The sequence below is a fragment of the Mus caroli genome, unplaced genomic scaffold, assembly GCF_978045245.1.
Source record: "Mus caroli unplaced genomic scaffold, Mus_caroli_1 scaffold_6, whole genome shotgun sequence".
NCBI lineage: Eukaryota > Metazoa > Chordata > Mammalia > Rodentia > Muridae > Mus > Mus caroli.
In genome coordinates, this window is record NW_028227261.1 from 97,690,994 (window position 1) to 97,703,321 (window position 12,328).

General features: G+C 44.3%; 1 protein-coding gene across 4 annotated transcripts in view; it reads left to right on the plus strand.

Moving 5' to 3' along the window:
• Tmem245 (transmembrane protein 245) overlaps positions 1–12,328 on the plus strand; it is an 82,895-nt gene continuing 70,567 nt past the window's right edge. For all 4 annotated transcript variants that reach the window (XM_029475923.2, XM_029475924.2, XM_021161326.3 and 1 more), the window contains exons 1-3: positions 1–594; positions 9,821–9,938; positions 11,321–11,422. In XM_029475923.2, the coding sequence (XP_029331783.1) occupies positions 28–594; positions 9,821–9,938; positions 11,321–11,422 (787 nt within the window). In that variant the 5' untranslated portion in view covers positions 1–27. The remainder of the gene's footprint in view (positions 595–9,820; positions 9,939–11,320; positions 11,423–12,328) is intronic.

A 12,328-nucleotide genomic window follows, 5' to 3' on the forward strand; every position in this document is an offset into this window, starting at 1 on the left:
CCGCCCCTCGGTCCAGGCAGAGGCGCGATGGCCGACCGCGGCGGCCCTGCCGAGGCGCCCAGCCCGCGGGGCTCTCCCCGGCCAGAGTCCCGGGCCCCGCGTACGGTCGGGCCGGGCGAGACCCCGCGTACCGCGGCGCTGGCGCTGCGCTTCGATAAGCCCATCAAGCAGGCTTTCTACAACACGGGCGCCGTGCTGTTCGTGTGCCTGTGCTGCGGCGCCGCGGTGCTCGTGTACTTCATCCTCGAGGCCTTCCTGCGGCCGCTGCTCTGGGCCGTGCTGTGCGGCACTTTCCTGCATCCGTTCAAGAGCTCGCTTACGCGCCTGGGCCGCCTGTGGCTGCGGCGCCTGCACCGCGCGCACACGCCCATCGTGCTGGCCGCGCTGCTGCTGCCGCTCTGCTTCGCCGACTACGGCGTGGAGGCGCTGGGCGAGCAGGCGCTGCGCCGCCGCCGCCTGTTGCTGCTGCTGGGCGCGGGCGGCCCGCTGCTCTACGGGCTCTACTGCCTGGGCAGCTACCTGGGCGTGCAGGTGCTGCTGGCGCACGCGGGCGCGCTCATCTGCCGCGGCCTCGACTACTTCAGCAGCCTCTGGGTGAGTGAGACGCCGGGAGTGCGTGCGAGGTTGGCGGGACCCGGGACGCCGCGACAAGGCGGCCAAAGGTCCTCCAGTGAGCGCCTTCCCACGGCCGAGGGACTTGGCGCGCTTCCTTCCAGAGAGGCGGGTGTGATTTGAAACCCGCCCTCCGCTAGGGAAAAGGTCCTTTGGCTGAGTTCAGTTCTTTCGCCCTAGTTCGTGCGTGACTCTGGGCGCTTTCGAGAACTGTATTTTCTTTTGTGGGGGCCATTGCGCGGCCGACCCGGTCTACGTTAGCAACTGCGTTAAAGGACAGATAGATACCAGGTGTCATTCTTAGGGAATCGAGGAACTTCAGAACTGGAAGGAATCGCAAAGATAATCTTAGAGACGAATTCCTGACTCAGACTACGTCGCAGGCTGGTTAGTTCACATATTTATCGGGCAAGGTTAAAATGAAGTGGTTATTTAATGCTTAAGAATCTTAAGAATGTTGGTTGATAAACTACCACAGGGGCTAAGAATGCAGCGCTGGAATAGAGAGATCCTAGGCAGCGCGAGATCCAGGTGTATACACCCCATACTATTTCACCTTTATTCACTTTGTTACTGAAAAAGTGAATATGCCCTGAGATTATTAACGTTACAAAGTAATTGCCTTTCTTTGCTAGAGCAGGTTTCAACTTGCCAAAGGTAGATTGCTAATTGGTCCCAGGATCATGAGGTCATCTCTTGGTTCTTGTTTAAAGTTGATTGAACACATTGTCAGGTACTTTGTCTTCGGGATGAATATAATTGTATAGGAGTACTTTTGCAGGGGGTGGTGGTGCTGGGGGTGTCATGTGTGCTACTGAGTTGTACCTTCAGCCTCATAAATTAGCATAGCCTAATGGAACAGACATACACAGAGGTAAGTGTACACTTCTCACATTTGTGGGCCACAGGTTCAGTCGGTGTGACCGCCTTAAAGATTACTGTCAAATCTGTATCTGTTTGTGCTGGGGACCAAACCCAAGTGTTAGTGGGCTCTAGGTAAGACAGATACTGAGCTGTAGATACTGAGCTAGCTCCGCCCCTGTTGTTTACTCTTAAGTTAAATTCAGGGGCCAGGAGGTTTTCCACTTGCTGCTCTTCCAGATGTTCTGAATTCTGCCCCTAGCCCCCATGTTGCGTCACTGATAAGTCTCCCCTACCTCCAACTTCAAGGATCCCAGCATCCTCTTAAGATTTCTCCAAGCACCTGCATACACATGAATGTTTCTTACCTATCCTTAAATAAAAATAATAAAAATCTTTAAAAATAGTTTTTAAAAAGGGAAGCTAAAAGCAATTCAAGTTCACTCAAACTCATACATCTAATAAATTGTTGAAATTCCAAAAAGAAAAAGTCAGAAAAAAAAAGGAAGTTAAAATCAGTGTCCTTTTGTTGTTGAAGAAGTCAGTTTACGTGGATTAAATTCCTCGAATAAAAGACCATTATGTGTGTATAAGAAAAGTCCTCAAGAAATTCAGCCATGATTACAGATTATGTAGCATTTCAGCTGTTGCTGTAACCCAGGTGTCATCCATTGAATCTAGGAACTGAGAAGGGCAAGGCTTGCCTTGTGTGAATAGTATTCTTCCCAGCTGGAGTAAGAGGTGGAGCTCAGAGGTAAATTAGCAGGGATGGGAGGAAATAGGGCAGTTCTCCGCGTCCCTCAGAGAGCCAGTGGAAGGGCTTACACACTCAGGAAAATACCTGTGAAGCTCAGTCTATATACCTGTTTAGTATCCTTTTCCTGAAGTCAGTCTTCATGTTTGTATCTACCCGTGTTGAATTAAATGTGACAATCACACAGTTTACCACTGATCTACACCATAGCCTTTCAATAAATACTCCTAAAAGGCTCCTAATACAGTAGTTTGGTCACAGTGATGGGAGAAAGGGAGACGAGAAGGGAGTTACAAAGCACAACAAACCCATTATAAGAGACAGTTATGAGTGAATTAGAGCCTGAGGACTAAGCTGAGCTGGCTGCCTGCTGCAGGTTGAGCTTACCTGGAGACAGACAAGTGTCAGAGTTGAGTTCTGCCAGTGCCGATAGGGGTAGGACGTGGATGAAGTGAGGCGTGTTAGCCTGCACCTGACACTGGTTGAAGCTACATGTAACCGGGCAGAGGCCTACCGTAAGTTTTCTATCTCATAGATCACAGCGTTTGGTTTGGTGAGCCCAAGCTGGGCTGCCTGATGCAAAGCATCGACCCTAATGCTTTATGACAACTTGCGAATGTGAGCCAGCATGACAGAGGCAGAGAGGAAAGTACCCTGTAAGCAGACCCACGTTCACGGAGCAGATGAGTCATAGGTTCAAAGATCCAGCTTTTGCATGTGTCCTCTGTGCTAGGCACCGAACTAGCTTCTGACAGCGCTACAGCTGCACTGTGGTGTCAGTCCTGTCCAGCAGGAGGAAGAGACGTCAGATCTGAAAAACTAGAGATCAATCAGTTCATATTCTGAACCTGTTGCTGGCAGTCAGAACTGCTGGTACCCTTCAGTAAGGGCAAAGAACCTTTCTCCAAGCACACGTGTTTAAATCTTCAACTTAGGAGGAAAAAAAAAACTGATTTCAGTTAGAAGGAAAAATCCAGTGAACACAAAAATTGGACTAATCCCAGCTGTTGCCCTGGACTCTTAGGAGCTCATGCTGTCTCTGTTTCTCCTGCTGTCTGTGCAGGTTTCCAGGTCCTGGCATTTCTGCTTCCTTTTGGTGCCTCTGTTCACTTTGGTTTGTTAGCAGTCTGTCCTCATGTCTTCTTCCTGTACGCCTCACTTAAGCTCTCTTCTTTACCCTGGTTCCCTCCCAACACTGCGCCCAGGTGAACCACTAATCCTTCATGGTACCAGAAGTTCTTTTTCCACAGTTTCAGGTGTGTTAGAATATTGTCTTCACCTAGTGATTTCAGAAGGCTTAAGAAAAATGTCATCTGATGTCCCATGCTCCGATTTCTCGGGTAACTTTCCCTGTGATGTACAATTGTGCAAGAAAAGTGTGAAAAGTTACCAGTGTCCCCTGCTTCAGCCCTTTTCTCTGCCAGGGATATTTTGATCCCCTCTTTCCTTTTGTTCAGACTTGTTCAGGGGAAAAAGACCATTTCTAGTTTTTGCAGCAGCAGCAGCAACTTTGTTTTCTCCGTGGCCCTGCCTCCTGTCTCTTTCTTTATGAAGAAGTAGTGTTGGAAACAGTGAGGGCTTGAAGGATCAGAGGACCTTCCTTGACTTAGAAACTTCGCTGTGGCAGTAACTTGCTTTGTGACCTGTGACCAAGGCCTCACTCTGGGCCACTCAGCTCCCTTGCTGTGCGAATTGAAGGGCTGGCTTGAATGATGTCTAAGTCCCCTCGAGCTCTTAGTTCAGGGCCACAAGAGGCTCTTAGGAAGTGCACCCTGGCCAGCCAGCCTCTCGGGGAGGGCTACACCCTTCCACTTGGAAACCTTGAGAGGTTTGTTGCTGCTTACCTGACAGCAGCTGAGAGGAAGTTCTTTCACAACTAGAGACTTAGCTATAAAAACTCCTGACTCTGAAGGACCAGATGACCAAGAGGACAGTTTTCAGAATAGCTGTCTTAAAGGAGAGTGAAGTACTTGGAGTAGTTGTTGCTCCAGCAGTGATGGGAGACGGCTTGTTTCTTCTGTCTGAGAGAGACTTAGGAAGAGGGGCCCGGAGATGGCTCAGCCGGTAAAGTGCTTGAGAGTCTGAGTTTGAATCCTTAGAATCCAAATAGAAGCCATGGAGTGGAGATGACGACTGGTGGGTCCTGGTGGCTTCCTCTCCAGCCAGTCCAGGCAAAATGGTGAGCTCCAGGTTGAGAGACTTGCCTAGAAAAGGAGAAGGGGGAAAAAGAAAGAAAGGAAGAAAAAAGATGGAGACATGAGTAAGGAAGACATCTCAAAGTCGTCAGCCTTTGCCTCACATGAGTTAGGTGTGCCTGCATGCACACATGCACTTGAACACACTGAGCACCTCACTGTGCCATTTCACTGAGAAGTATGTCATGTGTGATTGTGTCTCCTGAAAGGAAAATATGAGTGCCTTACTTGGAGAGCTAACTAAATGCTGCCAAGTTTTATGCCATCTTATGTAATGTCTAGCACACGGGTGCTAAAAGATGGTTGGATTATGTATTTTGGAGAGAGCACAGCATATTTAAGGAGGATAAATGTTAGTATGTCCTCAGGTCAGCTGTGGTTCAGAGATGTATGTATGCCTGGGAGAAAATTCCCACACGAGCAGGTTTGCTCTTGAGGCTGAGTGGATCTGAAGTTCCTGTCTGGACTAGGGAGGAGAACCCTGTTCTTGGTCATGGTGGCTCTGTAAACCTAGTGCTTGGGAGACCAGGACAGAAGGGTTGTGACCTTGAGGACAGTTCACAGTGAGGTCCTGTATCCAGACACAGCAACACTCTTAATGGTTGGAGAGCCAGCTCGGTGAGAGGGTCTCTGCTGAGTTTAATCCCCTTCCTTCCAAACAACAGAGACATGCATGACACATGATCACAGAGCAAGCATAAGTACTTTTCATTGTTTTAGAAAAGCTTACCATACTTGTTATGTAAAGAACAGTTTAAGCAGCATAGAAATTTATATGGTAAAAGTAATTGTCCCCTGTCTGCCATCACTCCCTCCATACCAGTACTACCTACCATTGTTAGTGGCTTTGCCTTCTAAATTTATTTCTGAACCTGGGTGAACATATCAAATATGTTTTTGTTTTATTTTCATGTATTTACACATACATATATACATACATATATACAAATGTGATATATGTGTGTGTGTGTGTATATATATATATATATGATAACCACTATGCTACAGAAAGTTTTTCCTATCATACATATCCTGTGTCACAATAATGTATATTAAAACATGGAGTCCCATCTATACTGCTCTCATCAGGCGGTTGCTGGCCTCCTGTAGACCCTTTACTGTTACGGCTTGCAGCTACAGTTCATTCTTTTTCATCTTGTTATGGCATAAATTCTTTTGTCCAGAATGTCTTTTAGAAAATGTTTATGACAGATCTTTGTGTATTCCAACAAATTCAGAGATAAACACTTTTAACTATTGGTAATTAAATTATCCAAAAAGCCAAGTGTTTGTGAATGGCTCTGCCTTTTGAACAAACAGTATTTCTGTGAGTCTCTCTGAAGAACTACATGTAAATGGTTGTAAAACTTTGTAAGGCCCAAGGAAGCACATCTTAAAGGGAACCCCATTTCTTTCCTACTTGGGAAGGAGCATCCCACAATGTGTAAGCATGTGGCACATCCTCGAGATCCAGCTGCCTGAAGATGGTGATTTTTATTGGTTTTATTGTTGAGTATATTTTTACCATCATACTTCACATGCATAAATTTACACTGTGCTGCTGAATATAGTCGCCACACTCCTCCGGTTCTGAATACATTTCCATTTTTGAAGCTGTATTGTAAACAGCAACTGAATATTGTGTATTTATCTGCACACCGTATAGTGTTTGTGTAGCACAGTCCTGAAGGTGGAGTTAGGGGGTATGAGGAGCTGGTTGTTTTAGCCTGAAGGAAGGCTGTCTGTGAGCTTCATGTTTACTGGATAAAAATAACAGTTTTCTTCAGATCAAAATTTCTCTTAAAAAATCTGAGGTATATAATTTATTTCTTAGCAACACAGGTTCCTTGTAAGTAGAGATAACAGCTTCTCAGAATTTGTCTGGATACACTAAGGAGGTAGAAACTCACTCTGTTTTTAGATAGCTGTTAGTTGCTGGAAACATTTATACTCATTGTAGTGAAATATGCTAATTCATAATTTCTACTATTTCTGCATCAGAACTCCAGAAAACTAAGCTGCTCGCCTCTTCCCAGGTGCTTGTGTCCCCCACTGTCCTGGCTCTTTTGTTAGTCAACTTGATAATGGAACCAAGAAAGTGCCTCTACCAGACTGCCTGTAGACAAAGTCTGTAGACATTTTCTTTATTAATGATGTGAGAGGGCCCATCCTACTATGGCTGTTGCCACCCTTACACAGGTGGTCCTAGGGTATATAAGAAAGCAAACTGAGCAAGCCAGTAAGTAGCCTTCCTTCAAGGCTTAAATTCCTGTCTCCAGGTTCCTGACTTGAGCTCCTGCCTGGACTCTTTTCCATGATAGACTACGATGTGGAATTGTAAGCAAAACAAACCCTTTCTTCCCCAGCTGCCTGTAGTCACTGTGTTCTATCACAGCAGTGATGGCCACCTTTCTGCATCCAGCGTCTGCGAACAGCTAACACAGGCTGATGCTCTCTACTTCTTCGTAAGCTAGAGTCTGCCCACCTAGTCATGGCTGTATCATGGGACAATTTTCTTTCACTTTTTTAGCCTGAATTTTATTGCTTACAGTTTGTTGGTGTCTAGTTGCATTTTTAAAAACAGACATTCTACATTGACTGCTGGAGTTAGGTGCTCTCTCCAGTCCCTGTTTGTACATTCGGGTTTTGGACCTGAAGGCACAGCTTTGCTCATCTTGGCATTAAATGTAATAATCATCCTTGAATCAGCACAGTGTTCTGGCCGTGGGTTGGTTACCTGAGGTCTGTAGGTTGGCAGCTTGTCTCTGATCATTCTGTCTCAGTTTTGTGTAACCTGTGGGCTTTGCTAGTACTGTGCCAGAGCTTTGTAAATTTTTTTCACTTAGGACTCCTATTTACCTAAGGAAATTTCATATGACCTTAGTTATGTAGCTATATAAGACAGGTTTATAATCAAACATTTACTGTTAATAATAAATCATAACTGTATTTAATTTTTTAATTTATTTTTTACTTTATATGTATGAATGTCTTGCCTGTATGTATGTCTGCGTACCACATGTGTGCAGTGTTTGTAGAGATAGAAGAGGGTGTTAGATCCCCTAGAACTGGATGGAGTTACAGATGATTGTGAGCTCCTATGTGGGTGCTGGGATTAGAACCCAGATCCTCTGGAAGAGCAGCTAGTGCTCTTAACCACTGAGCCATATCTTCAGATTAAAGCAGACTTGTGTGGTAATGAGATAAGTGTGCTTGGGTGAGTGTTTAATCCTGTAGGCACAGCATCTTCAGTATTCTTCAGAGTTCATTGCTAGTTTGATTTTTATAACCAGTGCTGAGAGTGTTGCTTTGCTTAAGTAGGTACATAGTGCAGAATGGCAAGGCTATTTTTAGTGCCATTTCAAAAACTGCTGGAAGTTCTCTCATAGGCTCAAGCCGAAAAGCACCTGAGGATTTTGTCCTTTTTTTTTTTTTTTTTTTTTAAAGAAATTGGTCAGTGCCAGGCAGTGGTGGCAGATGCCTTTAATCCCAGCTCTTGAGAGGCAGAGGCAGGCAGATTTCTGAGTTCAAGACCAGTATGGTCTACAGAGTGAGTTCCAGGTCAGCCAGGGCTATACAGAGGAACCCTGTCTCAGAAACAAACCAAACTAAACAAACAACAAAAAAAGAACTTGGTCAGCAATTCAAATAGTTTCAAAAATCAACAATTCTAATAGAGTGCATGCAGACAGAATAGTCGGTACCCCACATGCTGTGGAATGATGAAATTCCTAAAATGTTCTTTTTCCATAGCAGGAAGAGGCTTTGTGTAAGAGCTGTGAGTGCAAAGGGCGCCCTTTAGGTCAGAACCAAGGCTTTAGTGAAGTCACGTGACTCCACTGCAGGAAGCATCTCCGACTTCTACGTGTATGATTTTGGATTACATTTTCATTGTTGCATGTTCAGAGCCTATACTACTGACAGACAATTTTCATGACCTTCACATTCCTTTATACCTATGTCACAGCCCATAGGTTTAGAAGCTGGGTTCTAGTCTGGCTGTTGAGTGACCAACAGGATCTGTGTGGCATAGGGAGAAGTCCAGCCCTTCCCTCAGGGTCACTATTTTACCACTTTGTAATTACTGAAATTGATTGTATCTTCATTATGAAAAGGACTCTATTTCAGACTCTACTTTTTTTTTTTCCTAGCCCCACTTGTTTCCCCTATGGTTAAGAAAACAGACTTTACTAGGGCTTCAGTGATGGCTCAGTAGTTAAGAGCACTGGTTGCACCTGCAGAGGACTGGACTTTGATCACCAGCACCCACGTGGTAGGTCACAACTATCACAACCTTGACACGGGGTGCTCCAGTGTCCTCTTATGGCTTCTGAGGGAACCAGGCACACACCTGGTACAAGGACATACGTGGAGGCTAAATACCCATACACACAAATACAAATTGTTATTTGTTAGTGTTCTCATGAAGAAAGAGTGATGTGGATGTAGGGGCCTTAGCAGCTTGTAATGATCGTTTAGCTGTAGTGATAATCGTTAGTGATAATCCTTTAGCTGTAGGGTTGGGAAATGGAGGAGGAACCATGGCTGGTTCTCTTTTCAACTTTTGCTGTTTCTTCTTGTAATATTTTTTTCAGATACCCTTTTTAACTGGTGCATATGACTGTAGGTTAGGGTCTCAACATCTGTCACTTAGATTATCAACTGGCTTATCCTTTAGCTAGCTCTTCTTTGTTTTAAAAATAACTACTAGCCGGGCGTGGTGGTGCACGCCTTTAATCCCAGCACTCGGGAGGCAGAGGCAGGCGGATTTCTGAGTTCGAGGCCAGCCTGGTCTACAAAGTGAGCTCCAGGACAGCCAGAGCTATAAAGAGAAACCCTGTCTCGAAAAACCAAAAAAAAAAAAAAAAAAAAAAAAAATAAAAAATAAAAATAACTACTTTCCTACTTATATTTTATAGGCTAAAGTATGGGATCTTTTTAGCCTTTTTCTTTTTTAGGGTCCCCACCTTCACATTAGTCAACAGAAACTTATAGGAATTCTACAAGATCAACTGTAATTTAAATATGGTACTTACGTATAACTTTTATTTTTAAAAAAAACTCGTTAAATGGGGGAATTAGAACAGTTCCCAAACCAAAAATTGTATGAGTGTTTCTGGTAAAAATAAAGATCTATTGTTTTTTTAAAAAGTTAAATGGATTTTGAACTTTTGTCTGTCTTAAAACAATGTACTTTATTAAGTATTTAAGTATCACTGCCTGGGTTTCAAATGCCTATTTAAACATAACTAAATGAAGAAGGAAGACCCAGGCAGGCTACCCATAGCATCCTGTCTGTGCCGTGTCCAGAATACTTACACTATACAGATGCTGCAGATGTTGTGTAACATATGCTCTTTGTTGTATATATGCTACAACTCTGTCTTATTTATTTAAGATCTGGACATTGGTAGTTGGCTACGTGCTGATGGTTTCATTCAAGTGGAATGCAAGCACTCAACGTTATTTGAGAGCAGTTTCGATTCCTGTTTGGATGATACTGCTTTTTCATATAGGTGAGTCCTTTCTTCTTCAAAAACAGCTGCCCAGTAACTGTAGCTTAAGAGGCTGATCAGTGGAAGTGGGTCTTTGTGTGTTGCACTAAAGATGCTTTAACATATTCTGTAGAAACTGTTGCGCTTTGAGCTTTCGCTAGTCTTCATCCAAGATACTGTGCTTTCCGATGTCGATCTTTAAGTTCCCTCCGCATTTTTTACTAAGTTCTTGCCGAGTAAGTGTGCAGTGGTGGCAACCTTCTAGCTCAGTTTGCTTGTGGCAAGCTTGGGGAGGAGATAGATAAGCACCAAGGATGATGAGAGGCTTGGGCCTTGTTGAAGAGTTTGGGTCTGGGTAAGAAGAAGGTCTTGGGGCAGGAATTGGGGAGGAGGTTAGACAAGAAGAGTGTATGAAATACAAAAACCCCTTCCTAAGAGGTGTTCATCCTGTAAAAGAGTGGCTTAAGCAGTTGTGTGTCACAAGGGAGAGATGCCAGAGCTTCAGGGAGCAGCGGGAAGACAGTTGATGGCTTAGCAGAGACGGTGCACGTCAAGGGTGCTCAGTCATGAGTTTCCTGCTCTGCAGCTCACTGTTAGCTGGGGCCAGAGTGGTGGTGGTGGTGGTGCTGCTGCATGCTCTTGAATGGCTTTTCAGCATGACTCACATGACTGGGCAAGACTTTTAAGACTGAGTTGATGGAACTACTAAGTTCTACTTTAAAAAGAAAATAGTTGAGCAACTTAGAGCAGCAGATAACCTAAAGTTGTTTTTAGAGTCATTTTTATAAATTGTGCTCCCCCCTTCCCCCAAAGGAAGCAGCAGCCAAGCCCAGCTGTCTGTAAATGTCTTGGTCAGGGTTTGATTTTAAGAGGTACTCTCTGCAGGCTTGTGGAGTTGGAACTATGAGGTTTATCTGCAAGGTCTCCTGATGATGATGTCGGTCACTCAGGTTATATTTGCAGAAGGCAGAAGAGGACTCAGGGAAGGCAGGTGCTTGGGGACTCAGCTGTGTACTGTGGGAGTTCTGGCTACAGTTTTGGGGCCCGTTTTTGAAACTTGAGTTCTAACCGAGTGATATTTCAGAGAACCAGGCTGGTTCCCTGACTTCAGGGTTTGTGTCTACAACTTTGTCGTCGTGTCAGGTGCTGCATAGGGGTGAACTTGAGTTTGGGGTAATGTGAAACCTGTGGGTATGTGGGGGTGCATATGATGGCCTGGAGATTGACCTCTTAAGGGTAGTTTGGCACATGCCTTGATCCTTTGAGAGCAAGGGTGAAATTGTTCTTTCGTTAGTCTACCTGCATGAGGGCCTTTTAACAATGTTTTCCCCTGTGAAATAATCTCTTAATTTGTCTGTATATCAAATTGTTAACTGAAAATATGACTTCTTAATACTTTTCAGCATCACTGGCTGGCTCATGGAGAATTCCAGTATTCCTGGTTATTGTTTTCCTGATGTCTGTGGGCACCCTTTATGAAAAACAGAATGAGAAGGAGTCGGCTGGTAAGAAAGTCTTCTATGAGTGCGTTCTTAGTATTTTGAAAGGATAACTGTGTATTGCTGTGATAAACACCAGGACCAAAAGTGACTTGGGGAGGAAAGGGTTTATTTCCTCTTCTAACTCTCAAGTCAAAGGTCACACTCCAATGCAGCGAGGTCAGGGTAAGAGCTCAGGACTGAAGCTGAGGCCATAAAGGACCAGCTTGTTCTTCATGACTTGCTCAGCCTGCTTCCTTACAGCTCCTATGGCATCTGCCTAGTGATGGCACCCTCCACAAGGATCTGGGCCACCCTACACCAATAATCGATCAATCACTCTGGTGAGGGAATGCTCTCAATTGCGGTTCTGTCTTTTCAGATGACTCTACTTTATAGAATTTATCAAGTACCTTACCAAACAAAGCACAGTAACTTACCAAAAAATGCCAGAGAGAAATCTTTTAATGTATTAAAAACCTGAAGTGGCTTCTAAACAGAAAATTAAAGTATCTAAAATGTTTTAGGTTTCTTTGGACCATGTTCCTATTTTGTATCTTTTTATTATTATGGTTAATATAAAATTGGTCATCAACTATTACAAAGTGGCATTTGTATTTCTCAGTACTGTGTACCCACCACCTCCATCTAGTTTTACAGTGTTTATCACTCTGAAAGGATAACCTGTACACCTATTAGTATTGTAGTGTTTTTAATGGCTGAGTAATATTCCAGCATACAGCTATTCCACATTCTGTCTGTCATCCTTTCACAGATGTAGGTTGTCTTCATTTTTCGGGTTTTGTGAATAGTGCTGGTATGAAGCATTTATGTACAGGAAGCTGTTTATTCATTTAAAACTTCAGTTTTCTGTTGTGGCCTGTCTTCCTGTCAAGGTGCTTGAACCCCAGAGCCTGTGTGGAAGACTAGAGT